This window comes from Arvicanthis niloticus, chromosome 7 (assembly GCF_011762505.2).
Source record: "Arvicanthis niloticus isolate mArvNil1 chromosome 7, mArvNil1.pat.X, whole genome shotgun sequence".
Lineage (NCBI taxonomy): Eukaryota > Metazoa > Chordata > Mammalia > Rodentia > Muridae > Arvicanthis > Arvicanthis niloticus.
In genome coordinates, this window is record NC_047664.1 from 35,745,312 (window position 1) to 35,760,703 (window position 15,392).

The following is a 15,392-nucleotide window of genomic DNA, read 5'->3' on the forward strand; positions in this document are numbered from 1 at the left end:
TAGCATGGGTCTGTGGTAAAACATACAGTACCTTTCTTGGTTGTGGTGAAGTATTTTGAGTCAGTCATTTCGGTTCTTTATCTGTGGCCAGACTCTGCAAGACAGAGAAGAGGGTAGATCTGTGCTCTATTCCATTTTCAGTAAGGGTGTGTGTGCAGGGAGGATGAGAGGGATCCAGAATACACAAGTAGAGAAAGATAGTTGCTTATCTCTCTTCCCAGGCAAATGAACTGTTGGATCATGGTCCTATTTTGGAGGGTAACTGAGGGAATCTATCAGTGTTTTGAATGTCCATATCTTTTGACACAAGTTTCCTTTTAGGAATCTGCCACAGAACAGGAGCCTGGGGTCATCTGGCTTTTTCATTATCATTATCTATGACCATACTACTGGAAAAAACTTCATGGCTATCAGTAGGCAGACAGTTACAGATAACTATAGACAAAAGCATAAATTAGAAATACAAACCCCTTGCCAGTCAGTCATAGCCCCACCCCCTGTAGAGTTAGTTCACTGTGTTTAGAATGCTCTAAATATCCACTTCAGCTGTGGGCTCAGCTCACCAAAGCTCAGGGGCCATCCTCACCTCAGAGATGCAAATGACCTTGAGAAATGCAAAGTTTAAGAAGTGAGGAAGGGGGCTGGAGAGATGGTTCAGTAGTTAAAAGCACTGGTTGATTTTGCAGAGGACTCTAGATTTGTTTCCCAGGACCCACATGGCAGCTGACAACCACCTCCAGTTACAGGGGATCCAAACACATTCTTCCTGCCTCCAAGGACACTGACACACATGGTGCACATACACCCCATAGCATAAATACATAACTATTTAAAATGTGTATGTGTGTATTAGTGTTGTGTCTGCATGTGCATCTGTATACTACAAAAGTCCCTGGTGCCTGTGGAGGCAAGAGGACATCAGGGCCCTTGGAACTGGAATTGCAGATGGTTGTGAGTCACCATGTGGGTGCTGAGAATCAAACTTGGGTCCTCCAGAAGAACAGCTGGTGCTCTAAATTGCTGAGCCATTTCTCCAACCCCCTAAATAAATAAATCTCAAAAAACAAGGGGGGAGGGGGGAAGGTCTTCTTTCCATAACTTCCATCAAGTTTCTAAATGTCTACTATTATCCCTAGAAGGCCAGAGTTTGGCACACTGTGATACAGCGTTTCTCACATCTGTCTGGTCAGGTGTTTTTGTTTTTTTTTTTTTTTAAATAATACCCAGCACAGAACTGGTAGTGCAAAGTACTGTAAAAGTCAGGAGGTCAGAGAACGTACTGAAGCTCCCACATTCATGTAGCAAGCACTTACTGAGAATCTACTCTGTACTCAACAGTTCCTCTCTTGATCAGCTACTAAGAGAGTAAGGGGAAGTGGGAGGGACATAGGCAAGATGGCTCCTCAGGGAAAAGCACTGGCCATGCAAATGTGGTCAGAGCCCTGTCCTCCCTCTCATATGGGGAAGAATTCCTTCAAGAGAGCATACATCTTAAGCTCAGGTAGAACTATGATCCCACTCAGCCACCTACAAGCTGTGACCTTGAGCAGGTTACACAGCCTCTTTGAGACTTTCTATAAAATGAAGTTAAAAACTGGGGAGATGGTTCCTTCAATAAGTGAGGACGTGATTTCAAATCCCTAGTTCCTATGTAAGAGCCAGGTGCAGGGGTGCATGACTGTAAGTGGGTGGGTTCCAAGAGCTCATTAGTCAGCCAGTCTAATTCAATCAGAGAGCTCCTGGCTCAGTGAGAGAACCCCTCAAAACTGCATCTCCAAAAATATTTACATTACAATTCATAACAGTAGCAAAATTAGTTATGAACTAGCAACAAAAATCATTTTATAGTTAGGGGTCAACACAACAGGAAGAGCTTTATAAAGGGCTACAGCATTAGGAAGGTTGAGAACCACTGCTGTAAAATAAAAAACAGAATGGCTTCACTAACAGTAGTGTAAAAAAAGAAAAAAAAGACACAATTCTACCTTTCTTGTGCAAAGTTCCAAAAGAATGAAGGCCCTTTCTTTCACACTGAAGCCGCAGCAAACAGCAGAAGAGATGCTGGATCTAACGATGTAAGCCTTACATGTCTTCAGAAAAGATCCAAGTGCTACAGTGTAGCTTCTGCTTTGCTGGTCCTCACAGCATAAGCCTGGGCTGGAAACAACCCATGGGGGTGGGCATACAGGCTTGCCTCACAGCTGGCATGGTCCACCTTCAGCTTTCTACAAAAGACTAGCGTTTAATTGACAGTTCTTCAAAGAAACATAAAAGGGCCACTGGAGATCCCAGCGACACGTGTTTACTGACAGCTCAGTTATGTAATGCCGTGCACTCACTATCAGTGGTGATTTTCTTCCATGTTCTTTTGCAAGTACACATAGCCAGTTTTTTCAGAATGCTAATAACGAGATGAAAAAGATAATGGGCTTTCTACTGTATCATAAAAGGCTACATGGTTTAAGAAGTCAGAATTGACAGCATAACTGCCCAAAGGTCCAAAACAGGAGAGCCCGTGCTCCTTGTTGCATCTAAGAGAATGATTCATGCTACAGCCCAGAGAGCCGCGGAATGTAATATCTAAGCCCCTCCAGCATTACATCTAGAAGGAAACAGCTAGGCATGGAGGTGCACACCCAGAGTCCTAGCACTTGGGAGGCCGAGGAAGAATAAGAACATACTGCATAAGATCATTGTTGCTACTAAAAGCAACAAGCAAACAACCTATTAAAAATAAAAATGAGGAGAAAAAAACTACCTTAGATATTCAACTTTGGGCTACAGGGATCTCTCTTCTGCAGTGGAGGCCATCAGGGACTTTCCCTCTTCTGTAGGCACAGCATTATTATCTAGGAGCCCTAATTCCCAGAACAAAGCCTGCCAGGGATAGATTTGATGTTGCATGTAGCTGACCAGGAAAACAAAAGGACAGGAAGGCTTCTCTTTTTGTAGCTAGGTAGGTAGGCAGGCAGGCAGGCAGGTAGGTAGGAAAATGCATAATAGATAAAAAAAAAAAAAAAAAAGGCATAATCTATATTATAGCTCCTTAGAAGGCTAAGGCAAGAAGTACTTGAGCACAAAAGTTCAGGGTCAGCTTGTCAACCCAGCATAGTTCTGCAGCCGAGCTTTCGGCACATTTTCTTTCATAGTAAAACAACTACCTGCACATTTGAGCTAACCCTAATATGCTAATTTCTGCAGTATCTATTTTGCAGAATCCTCTGCAGAAGGCCCAGTGGGACAGATGATACAGAAGCTGTGATCCAAAGAGGCTGATTATGTCCAGAAATTAGAGAAGGAAAGGGATAGAGGGAAAAGTGAAAATGATTTGGAAAGTTACCCAAATGCCCAGGCTAAAAATAAAGACACCCTCACTCCACTGTGAAAGCTAGCACCCACAGCTTAAAGATCTGCTGTAGGGTGCTCTCCCTTGTGTCTGCTCTTTAATGAACTTCCTCACACCAGTGCCAGGTCAGTGCAGGACAGATCTTGCATTCTCTCTGCAGAAATGGAAAAGAACAGTTTAGCCCTGAAAGCACTTTCCCTTGCAGAAGCCTAGGAAAGCAGCTCCCAGGCAGCTGTGGCCTGCAGCACATCCCTCTCGAATGAAGCCAAAGGTGCTAAGACCCTGTCTTCTGATGCATCTGATCAAGTACATGAACCACATTTAAAGGTTTAAGTAGCCAATTCAGGCAAGAAAAAGTATAAAGGTTTAGATTCTATCTTTGTGAGTGGCAGGGAACATTTTCAAAAGAAGTAGTTAAATTGCGTGTGGTAGTTCACACCCAAAATACTAGTTCAGGAAATAGAAGTAGGAGGATTGCCATGAGTTTGAGGCTAGCCTGGACTACACAGCAAGATTATGCCAAATCAGTAAACAAACAAGGCAGTAATTTGGTAGTAGAAACCATTCTGGTGGAAAGAAGGGCATGTGGGGCCGAGACCCCTTAATTTTAGCTTTTACAAGCCAAGAAATACCTTGAGGTGAGGGCACTCCTACAATAACTGGTTTGCCTTCAGGAGTCGTTGCCACTGTCCCGCCTTGAGCATGCTATCCCAAGACTCTTGATACCATGCCAGTAATACAGCAAATCCTATTAATGCCACTTTAAAAAAAATAAGCATTATGTATTTATTTACTGTTAGGGGATACCAGTGGTTGTGTGGGTTCTAGGGACAGAGCACAAGTCTTCAGGCTTGGTAGCAACTGTCTTTCCTGTCAAGTCATCTCCACAGTACTCATCTCACTTTTTAAGACTTAAACCAAACACATAAAAGCTGAAAAGCAGAAGTTTCCTTTAAGTTCTGCAAAATAACTAGGCAGCCTTTGCTGAGAACCACTGACACACTGGCTACAGAGATGGGGGTCAAGAACTGGAAACTAAATCAAGAAAGAAGGTTTTTGAGAGGGAAGAAGACACCTCTCAAAAACCCACCCCATAAAAGTACTCCTAGGTAGGCTAGCAAGATGGCTTAGTGGATAAAGGCAACCTCAGTTTGATCATCAGAACCCATGTAAAGGTAGATGGAAGAACTGACCATACACACACACACACACACACACACACACACACACACACACACACAAAGTTAGGATTGGGCTTAAGAAAGTCCTCAACACTTTTCAAATATTTTGTCTTCATATAACTTACCTAAATTTAAATTTTTAAAAAAGATTTATTTAGTTTATGTAAATGAGTACAATGTCACTGTCTTCAGACACGCCAGAAGAAGGCATTGGATCTCATTGCAGATGGTTGTGAGCCACCATGTGGTTGCTGGGAATTGAACTCAGGACCTCTGGAAGAACAGTCAGTGCTCTTAATCACTGAGCCATCTCTCCAGCCCCCTAAGTTTAAATTTTAAAACAAGAAATATAAATTATCTGTTTTAAATTAATAAAATGAATGTAAATCTATAAGGAAATCTTCAAATGAACTTTTCTCCAAAGACTCAAAATTGTTAATTTTGAGTAATGAGATGTGTGTGTGTGTGTGTGTGTGTGTGTGTGAGAGAGAGAGAGAGAGAGAGAGAGAGAGAGAGAGAGAGAGAGAGAGAGACTCTCACTATGTAGCCCTGGTAGGACTAACTGCCTCTACTTTCTGAGTCCTGGAATTAAAGGTATGTGTTGCCATGCCCAGCTGCTAATAACTTTGTTTTTAAAGTCTCACATTTATTTATTTTATGTGTGTTTTGCCTGCATATATGTATATGTGTGTACCACATGTGTGCCTAATGCCTGAAAAGATCAGAAGAGAGTGATACATCCCCTGATACTGGAGTTACAGAGTTGTAAGCCAGCATGTGGGTGCCAGGAATCGAACCTAGGTCCTCTGCAAAAGCAACGTGTTCCATACTGAGCCATCTCTCTAATTCCTGCAATACTAACTTTTTAAAGGAAAGACTAGACTACTGTACTAAAGTCAGTTAACTTCATTTTTTTTCTTACATTACACTTACTGTGTGTAGATATACACTCACGTCCCGACATGGGTGTGGACGTCAGAGGACAACTTGCAGAATTGGATTCTCTCCTCCCACTGTGTGGGTCCCAGAGATAGAACTTGGGTTTATCAAGCTTGGCAGCAGTGTCTTTACCTCCTGAGCCATTATGCTGGCTCCTATTTTGTTTCCACATTTTAAAATGGGGAGATCACCACCTGCTGATTTATGTAGCTCACATATTTCTTCTAATGGGAGACGGTATGGGACTGAAGAGTCAGTGACAAGATCAAATGCAGACAAGAGCCGAGAAGTCAGACAAGTCCTCAGTGGTACAACATAACTGAGCACTCATGGAAGCCTGGCTGTGAGCCTCAGCATCAAGCACAACACAATCAACCAAACAAAACAAACGTAAGCACCGTAAGGCCGTGGAAGGTCATGTGGATAAAGCTTCGTGTGGTGTGGGAGAGCAACTCTGCTATGGTGGTATCAGTCAGGTCAGAGGACACTGGCTACAGTGGGGCTGGAAGCTCCCTACAGGTGATGAAGATTATCTGTATCCTGATGCATATCCTGGCATACTGTATAGCTAAGAGGGGAGCATGCCACTTGCTGTGAATCACACAAACATTAAAAACAATTTCTTAATTGGATTGGTGGCACATACCCTTAATCCCAGCATTTGGGAGGCAAAGGCAGAAGGAGCTCTTTGAGTTCGAGGCCAGCCTGGCAGCCTGGTCTACAAAGCAAATTCCAGGTTAGGGCTACAAAGACCCTATCATAAACAAAAACCAAACAAGCCAAAAGAGGGAGGAGGAGGAGGAAGAGGAAGAGGAAGAGGAGGAAAAGGAAGAAGAGAAGAAGGAGAAGGGGAAGAGGAAGAAGAAGAGGAAGAGGAAGAAGGAGGAAAGAAAGGAAGGAAGGAAGGAAGGAAGGAAGGAAGGAAGGAAGGAAGGGGAAAAGGAAAAAAGAAAAGAAAGGAAAAAAGGAAAGAGAAGACGACTAATTAAGGTCAGTAAGCCCTCATCAGATAAATGTACTTGTCACCAAGTCTGACAACCTTAGTTTCATCCTTGAACCCCAAAAAGGGAAAGTGCTGGTTGTCCTCTGATATCTATGAATGCACTATATTTAAAACAAAAAAAAGTAAGAAGCAGCCAGGTGGTGATAGCCCACACCTTTTCCAGCCAGCCTGGTCTACAGAGGGAGTTCCACACAGCTAGGGCTATACAGAGAAACCCTGTATGGAAAAAAACAAAACAATAAAAAACCAGTAAGAGCCCAATGTTGGAGAGGAAAAGGTAAACTGGGGGCGGGGGGAGTCTTCCTGCGTGGCATAAACAGTCAGTTTTCCTGCATGACCAAAACATAATAAAAACAAAAGAGACAAATTTTAAACTCACAGAAATTGTCATTGACAACAAAGGCAAAATCATTTCCATAACATGGCAACATCCAGAACTGAGGCAGGTACTGTGGCACATGGGGTACCCAGTCCTTGGGGGAAAAGATAGATGGTGAGTTTGAAGCCAGCCTAGGGATACATAACAAGACTTTGTCACAAACCAAACAAACAAAACCCACCAATACAAAGCGAACAATGGAGAAGCAGGTATGTAGACAGTTTACCAAATATAAGACATTCATTAAAGAGACAGAAATAGAAATTACAATGAAATGCTACTGACCAACTACTGGACCGATGAAGATCCAAAAGTCTAATAAGATTCCATGCTGGTACAAATGTAGGAAATAAGGACCTCATGTGGTGTCAAGAGTCTAAATTGTCTTCTACAACTCTTAGTTTGGCAGTAGCTTTCAAAACTGTAAATTCCACCTGCCTCTGCTTTCTGAGGGCTGGGATTAAAAGAATGTCCCACTATCCCCAGCTATACATGCTTTTTAAAAAGTCTCATGTGCATGCCTGCATGTATGTATGTGCACCTTGTGTACGCCGGGTGTCTGCAGGAGACAGGAAAGGGCATGGGATCCCCTGGAACTGGAGTTACAGGTGGCTGGGACCACATTGTGGGACCTGAGTCCTCTGGAAGATCAGTCAGTGCTCTTAACCTCCAAGACATCTCTCCAGCTCAACATACTCTCTTCATAACTATCCAAGACAGTCGATGAAAAAGTAAAATGTAAAGTACACGAAGTATCCTAGTGTCCCTATATAAAAATGCAAGTATCTTTCAAGTTTGCAAGTGCATCCACTATCCTTAAAAGGACAGAACAGTTATCAGTGGTTCACTTATTCTAATATAAAGCAGCTTAGATGGGTTGGTACATTTATCCCTAACACTGGCTCCATCAATATGTTCCATCTGTAGCCTCGGCTTTAACTCTCCTGCCCCACCCAGCTTCCTTCCTCTGTAGCTAGAGGGACACAGGCCTCCTGGCATTAGACTCGCTCATCAGTAGACTCACTCATACCTCCAAACTCTCCAGAGCCTTCTCCATGCCTCTAATTTGAAGTCTGTTCTGTTTAACGTTGTCAACCCAGTGACTGGCACTGTGCCTGGCACATTCCAGAAGCTCACCAAATATTGGCCGGCTCAATGAATGAAAAGGCAAGTTCCCAAGGAAGCTACAAAACCAAGGACTCACGACAAATCAAACTCTGTGACAAGCACCAGACAGACCAGGAACAGAAGGCTTTGTAGTTAACCTTCAACAGATACTGAATCAATGCCAAGATGGCTGCCAGAAGTCTGGCTTTACTACAAACAGCTGTGTGGCTTTGGAGGTGAATCTCCTGACTCTGGCCTCACATTTTCTGATTGTCAAAGGAAGTTCAGACCCCCTCCCCCAATATGTACACCAGGTGAAGTTGGAACTTGGATGACAGGAGGAAGCTGGGGGCCAGATCCTGACTCATCCATAAGCCGTTGGTTTCGCTCCTCACCCAGGCCCAGGTGGCCCACAGGTCAATGCAGAGTTTGAAAACCAGTCAGATAACCACATTTCAAATGTTCTGGTTTGCCACTCAATGAAGGTTTCCCCACCAATGGATGTTCTTCTGGAGTCAAATAAAGGGAAGCAGAATGGGACTGCTGTAAATGCAGGAGACATCTTTCAACAGGGACAAGAAGAGAGGAATGTTCAGCCTGCAACCAGGCAAAGCCAAGTCAACCTCATTAATTTTTTCCATTATTTAGGGTTTTTACATTTGTCTGTCCAGGGGAATTGTGCATGCAACAAGAGGACAACTTACAGGATCTGGCTCTCTCCCTCCACCATGTGGACTCTAGGAACTGAACTCAGTTCATAAGACTTGGTGGCAAGTGCCTTTACCACCTCACAGGCCCTGTCTGATATTTGAGACAGGATATCCTGATGTCTTGTTTTGTTTTTGTCAACTTGACACAAACCTAAGCATATCTAAGAAGAGGTGGGCTTGAGAAAATGGCTTCCCCCAGATTGTCTGTAGACAAGTCTGTAGGACATCTTATTAATGATTGGTGTGGAAGGGCCCACCTCACTATGGGTGGTACTTCCCCTGGGCAGTAGTCCTGGGTGTAGAAGAAAGCAGGCTGAGTAATAAGCCAGTAAGCAGCACTCCTCTGTAGCTTCTGCTTCAGCTTCTGCCCTAACTTCCTTTACAATGGACTGTGGTGTGGAGTTGAAAACTGAAATAAAACCTTTCCTCCTCAAGCTGCTTCTGGTCACAGTTATCACAAAAACAGAAAAGTAACTAAGAAATAGGACTCCAGCTGGGCAGTGGTGGCGCACATTTTTAATCCCAGCACTTGGGAGGCAGAGGCAGGAGGATTTTTGAGTTCGAGGCCAGCCTGGTCTACAGAGTGAGTTCCAGGACAGCCAGGGCTACACAGAGAAACCCTGTATAAAACCTGTAAAACAAAACAAAACAAAACCAACCAACCAAACAAACAAACAAAAGAAATAGGACTCCATTATGTAGGTCAGGCTATCCTCAAACTCATGATCCTTTTGCCTCAGCTGACAGGATTACAGATATATACCACCATGCTCTGCTTATTAAGTGTTCAGGAGGAAGGAAAGCCATAACACTCTGAGGAAAGTGTTTCGTTGTCCACAAGGCCAGACACTGAGCAGCGGTAGGACTTTCTTCCTTTTAGGCCATGCAATCTCTGCACTGAGAAGCTTTAAGGATGTCATGCCAGTACACACATTGAACACTGAAGGCACTTGGTGAGTTAATGAGGGAGCTGATCAGCAAAACAGAGAGATGAGAACAATTTAAGGTCTGACTCAGGTGCCAGCACCATCTCTGAATGCATGGATATTTAGGCAGAGAAAACTGACCTCTGAAGGTCTCTGTTGGAGCTTTAACTGTTCAGTCCTTTCCTGATGACGGCTGCTCAGAAACTTGCCATATGGATATATGGATCTCAAGAACAGTCAGGAGTAAGTCAGAATGGACACAGAGGTCCATACCTGCAATTCTAGCTCTCGGGAGGCTGAGGAACAAGTATGAGTTCCAGGTCAGCTGGGTTCCCTAGTGAGACCCTGTCTCAGAAAAGAAAAGGGGAAAGGCTAAGAAAGACAGGAAATGAAAAAGAGCTTTCTTCAGCCAAGAAGAAAGCTCAGCTGGCAAAGTGCTTGCCAAGCAACCATGAGGACCTGAGTTCTCCAGCTCTCAGGTAAGAAAGCCAGCAGTACACTTGTGACCACCAACTGGACTCCTGGAGCTTATAGCCAGCCAAACTAGTCTAATTAAATGAGTTCCTGGACAGTGAGAAACTAGCTCCAAGATCCAGATGGCTAACAGCTGAGGAACAATACCTCCAAGTTGACCTCTGGCCTCTACAAACATGTGACTGAAACCACACACTCACCCAGCACACACGGAAACACACACAATGGAGGGGCTGGAGTGTGGTTGCCGTTTCTCCCTCACCTAAGACAGAAGAGCTGCATTCTGATCATCGAGTGTGCTTTTAGCTGTCTCAAGGACAGAGATTGGCTTATCTCACCAATGTCCCCTCTATGCTTATGCCCTGCCTAACTGTGACCCTCCCCAGTGAGGCTGAGTAGGATTCCAGGCATTTCTTCCCATCTGACAATCTTTCATCTTACTCAGTGGTGCTGGTGATTGAATCCAGTGTCATACTTACAAAGCAAACACTCTACCCCTCCACCCAACAGTCTTTTAAAAAGGAAAAGGTTCCTCACAGGTGAGCACAAACATTCACTTTAAAGACAAGGAAACAGATAAGGCCAACTCAAAGACCAAAAGGTGAGTCGTCAGTGGAGGAACCACTTTAGACTGTCTCTCTGAGACAATGTGGTCGCCAGACTTGTATAAGCAGACTCAAGTCAGCTCAGCAACTGTGAGAAAATGTTCCATGTTCTTCAGGCTTGACATGACATGCAGAATAAAGTCGGTGATTATAGAAGTGTGACAGACAGACATACACTGTGGCCAGACACCACACGGAGTTTTACATTTAGTCCTCTTGGGGCTGGTAAGATGGCTCAGCTGGTAAAGGTGCTTGCCACCAAGCCTGATGAACTGGGGTGGCTCCCATGACCCACATGGTGGAGAGAGAAAAAACACTGTAAATTGTCCTCTGACTTCCACACACTATATAATAAAAGTATATCAATTAAAAACTCCCATCTTCATAATATCTGTGAAGAAGATTTTAACAATAGCACAGGTTCACAGATACGGAAAACAAGAGGCCAAGAGAGGTTAAGCCATTTGTTCACAGTCACACAGCTAGAAAATAGTGGAGCCAACACCCGCTAACACTGTCTTATGAAGAGGTCACGTGTCCCACTCAGTTCAGGAGGGCAAATACTCTTCTCTGAATGAAGCCCTGGTAGAACTGAATGCAGGTCAAGCTGAGGGGTCCAGGATCAAAGTTCCTCAGATGTTGAAGAGCAGCAGGTAACTTTAGCCCCATCTACATACTGAAATAGCAGGAACATCAGGTTTGGTAACATGGCTAGTAAAAGCCTGTCTGGATAAGCTTGCCAGGCTGTGAGTCTCTTGGGATTTGGATGAGAGCTGATTAATCAAAGCCATCTCTTGAGGCTCACAGTAATTAAAAGCTTCAAAATGAAAAGGACCCAAAGGTAGAAAAGTACCACATGCAGGCAGAAGTCCTTCCTCAGCAGTGAGCCTCACTGGCTCAAGAGCCTCGGTTCAGAATCAGGCGTCAGTTTCCCGTGATCCACCAACAAATCGATCCACCAACAGAGCCGCATTCCTCTGGATTAAAGCAAAACAAACAAGCCACCCTGCCAGGCAGGTGGTGGACATGCCTTTGAGCCCAGCACTCAGGGGCCAGAGGCAGAGGCAGGTGGATCTCTGAGCTGTAGGACAGCCAGAGCTACAGAGTGAGACTCTGTTTTAGAAAACAAAACTAAACTAATAGTAATAAAAAAAAAAAAATAAACAAATTAGTTAGGACTTCTTTGGGACAATATTCATGTTAATTAAAATAAGAAGAAATCAGAGACCACAGAGCAAGGCTTATTATAATCTCTGTTCTCCCATCTACCAAAGGGAACACTGAAGAACTGCAGCCATCCACTCAGCAGGCACAGTGTGGAGTGTCATCCACTGCAGGCCCGGGACTATGCCCACATGGGAGTTGTATACAGTAGGTCAAAGATAGAATTGCAAAGGACAGGAAAGTGATCCTGCCCTTCAGAAAATTGTGACCAAAGCTCCAAGGGGAACCCTGAGCTGGGTGGAGCATCAGCGAAGTTCTCTAAGGTAAAGGGAAGACTGGGCAGCTATGGAAGAAGGGTGCCATGGAGAATGCTCACTCAAAGCCAGTGTAACAAGGCAAGGACCTGAGAACTGCAGAGCTGCCAATGCTGCTAGAAGCAGGCTCCAATTCATTTCACTGTCATGGTAATCCACTTAAAACAAGGGCCAGGACACCAAGAAGAGAACACCATGTTCAAGCCCAAAGAAGCCCATGGATTAAGGAGTCAGGGACAAGGGCAATTATTTTCCTTAATAGATAAAAAGCCACTGCTGAGCCAAATATGGTGACACATGCACTTGGAGCCAAGAAGAATGGAGCTTGAGGCCTGGGCTGGGCTACATAGCAAGACCATATCACAAAACAAAGATGAGACAAAGAGTCAATGATGTTTGAGAAGGAAGGAAAGGTCCAGGGTGGCCTTGGAGGCCAGTGTGGTGGACTCTGCCAGCAGAACGCACAAAGTCTTGTCAAATATCAAATGGCATCTGCTACTGCCCAGCAATGCCACCTCCTAGACACTTTCTTCCCTTACATGCCAGGAACTCACACTCTGCTTTCTCCTCCAACCCTACTGGCCATGCCTTCTTTCCTTTGCCCCTTTCTCTCCTTCCACAGGAGAGCTGAGGTGCTCATGCCCAATCCTCTCCCCTTCTCCATCTATACTGTTTCTCCTCTAGAGATCTCATCCACACTCTGACAACTCACATTTAGTACCTCTGGTCCCAACCACTCACTGCAACTCCCAGTTCAACTAGCCAAGCCTCCTAACTGACAATTTGAAGGTCTCTGTAACTAGTAGGGGCTCAAACTGCACAAGATCACAACTAACCTCTGGCAGCCTTTCCTCCCCAATCTGCTTACCCTGCAGTTTTCATCACCCACTTCTACCAACACCATCGGCAATAGGATCCCTGACCAAAACCTCAGTTACTTGACTGAAGAGGAATTTAAATAAAACAATATGGCTGCTCTGGCAAGGGATTACATCCAAAGACCTTCTAGGTCTGTGTGATCTGGCTGGAATGCCACACGTTTAATCTCTCTGGCTGGAATACAGACAGACCTTTTAATCCCAAACAATGAAGGTATGGTCAGTTTGTAGAGGGAATCAGCCATGTTTGAAAGTGATGTCTAATTGAGATGCAGACAAAGTGATGAATGGGAGAAAGATTTAACAGAATGAGTCAGAGATAGGATACTCCCAACCCTCAGGAGTGGAGAAGCTGGGAGTCAGTGCAGTGAGTGCAGCACAGTGAATTCTTTCATGAGTTCATGCAATTTACTGCAGGTCAACAGAGGCAGCTGAAGCCAGAGAATAAGAAGGAGCCAGAAGATTAAAACAAATTGCCAGAGCTAGTTTGAGACCAAGCAGAGCAATTCAGTGAGAAGCTAAAAGCCAGATTGAATCAGTCAGATTGGAAAGGAGTCTGGGCCACAACAGCTAAGATGAACCAGCCAGCCAGAGTTCAGAAAGAGCTAGAAAGGGTGAGCTTACTTTCATCAGTAATCCTCCAAAACAACAATTAAGTCTGGCAAATAAAAGTTACATTTACACTTCATCCCATCTGCTCTCATACCCCATATGTGGGAATTGAAGCCAGGTCCTCTTCAAGAACAAGTACTCTTATCCACTGAGCCGCCTCTCCAGCCTAGGCTTCTTTTCTAATAGGCATGATTCTACAAAGTCCAGAGCCTTTGGACAATCTGTCTACCTTGCTAGGAAGACTTTTTCTCTGGACAGCTTCATGTCTTGGATCTCATTCCTTTTGAGTCTTGGCTCAGACATCACCTTCTTCTTTTTTTTTTTTTTTTTTTGTAATAAAGCCAAGGTCTCTCTATGCAGTCCTGCCTATTCTGGAGCTTGCTATATAGACCAGACTGGCCTTAAACTCAGGGGCTTCTGCCTCCCAAGTGCTAGGATTAAAGACAACATACGGCTTTCTCTCCTCTGTCCCTCTCACCGTTCTCCCCCACCCCTCACAGTATACATATGTAGATCAGGGGACATCTTGGAGAAATTTGAAATTGGTTCTCTCCTTCTACTATGTGGAGTGCTAGCAGAATTAAATTCAGCTTGACAGGCATGGTGAAAAGTGCCTTCATCCACTGAACTATCTTGCCAGCCCTACATTAGTTCTTTTATTATTAATTTTTTTAGTCAGGGTCTCAAAATGTAGCCTTGTTGCTAGAACTTGCTAGCAGACCAGGCTGGCCTTGAATTCACAGAGTTCTGTCTCCCAAGTACTTGGTGTTGTGAGATCAAAGGTGTGCATCACCACACACACACACGTTCCCCTGACTGTTTTTAGACAAGGTCTTATTATTTAGGCTGGCCTGGGACTCACTAGTGGCTGGATTACAGGTTTGTATTACTATGCCTAGCTGACAGCTTTATCTAAAGCAGTACACATCCCCAACACTGTCTAACACTTTCCTATTTTTTTCTTTTGAAGTATAATGTATTATAAACAGTACTTATAGTGTCTATTTCTTCTTCCACAATGCAGATTTCATGAGAGGTAGGACTTAGATTAACTCACTACTGTATTCCTACCTCTTACATCAAGCAAACAGGTGCTCAGCACACATTGATAACTAATGCTCAACTCTTGGGGAAATTTCATGTTTTGTAAATCAGTCTCAAACTACTGTTGACTATTGTGAAGTGGAAAATGCCAGACCACTAACTTCATTGCACAGCCAGTAAGTGAAAAGTTAAACATAAAATGATCAGAGAGAAGAAATGGTGCAGAGTAGATGACCAGGTGACAACATCTCAAATGGGGAAATGGGCTGAGAGGAGAGCTCAGTGGCAAAGCATTTGGCTAACATGCACACGCCAGAGGTTCCATCCATCCTCAGGACCACAGAAAATTAATTCATTAAAAATACATACTTGTGGTAGTTTGAGTGTACAGGCTTAGTTGTTTGAATGCTTGGTCCCTACTTGGTAGAACTGTTTGGGAACAATTAGGAGTATGGCTTTGTTAGAGGAGGTGTGTCACTGGAGGTAGGCTTTGAGGTTTCTTTCTTTCTTTTTTTTCTTTCTTTCTTTTTTTTTTTGTTTTGTTTTGTTTTCGAGACAGGGTTTCTTTGTGTAGCCCTGGCTGTCCTGGAACTAACTCTGTAGACCAGGCTGTCCTCGAACTCAGAAATCCACCTGCCTCTGCCTCCCAAGTGCTGGGATTACAGGCGTGTGCCACCACTGCCTGCCTGGCTTTGAGGTTTCAAAAGCCC

The 15,392-nt window shown here is 44.1% G+C and overlaps 1 protein-coding gene across 2 annotated transcripts in view; it reads right to left on the minus strand.

Annotated features, from left to right (window-relative positions):
• Ap1b1 (adaptor related protein complex 1 subunit beta 1) overlaps nt 1-15,392 on the minus strand; it is a 55,918-nt gene that overhangs the window by 33,614 nt on the left and 6,912 nt on the right. For both annotated transcript variants that reach the window (XM_034508733.2, XM_034508735.2), the window contains exon 2: nt 32-94. In XM_034508733.2, the coding sequence (XP_034364624.1) occupies nt 32-68 (37 nt within the window). In that variant the 5' untranslated portion in view covers nt 69-94. The remainder of the gene's footprint in view (nt 1-31; nt 95-15,392) is intronic.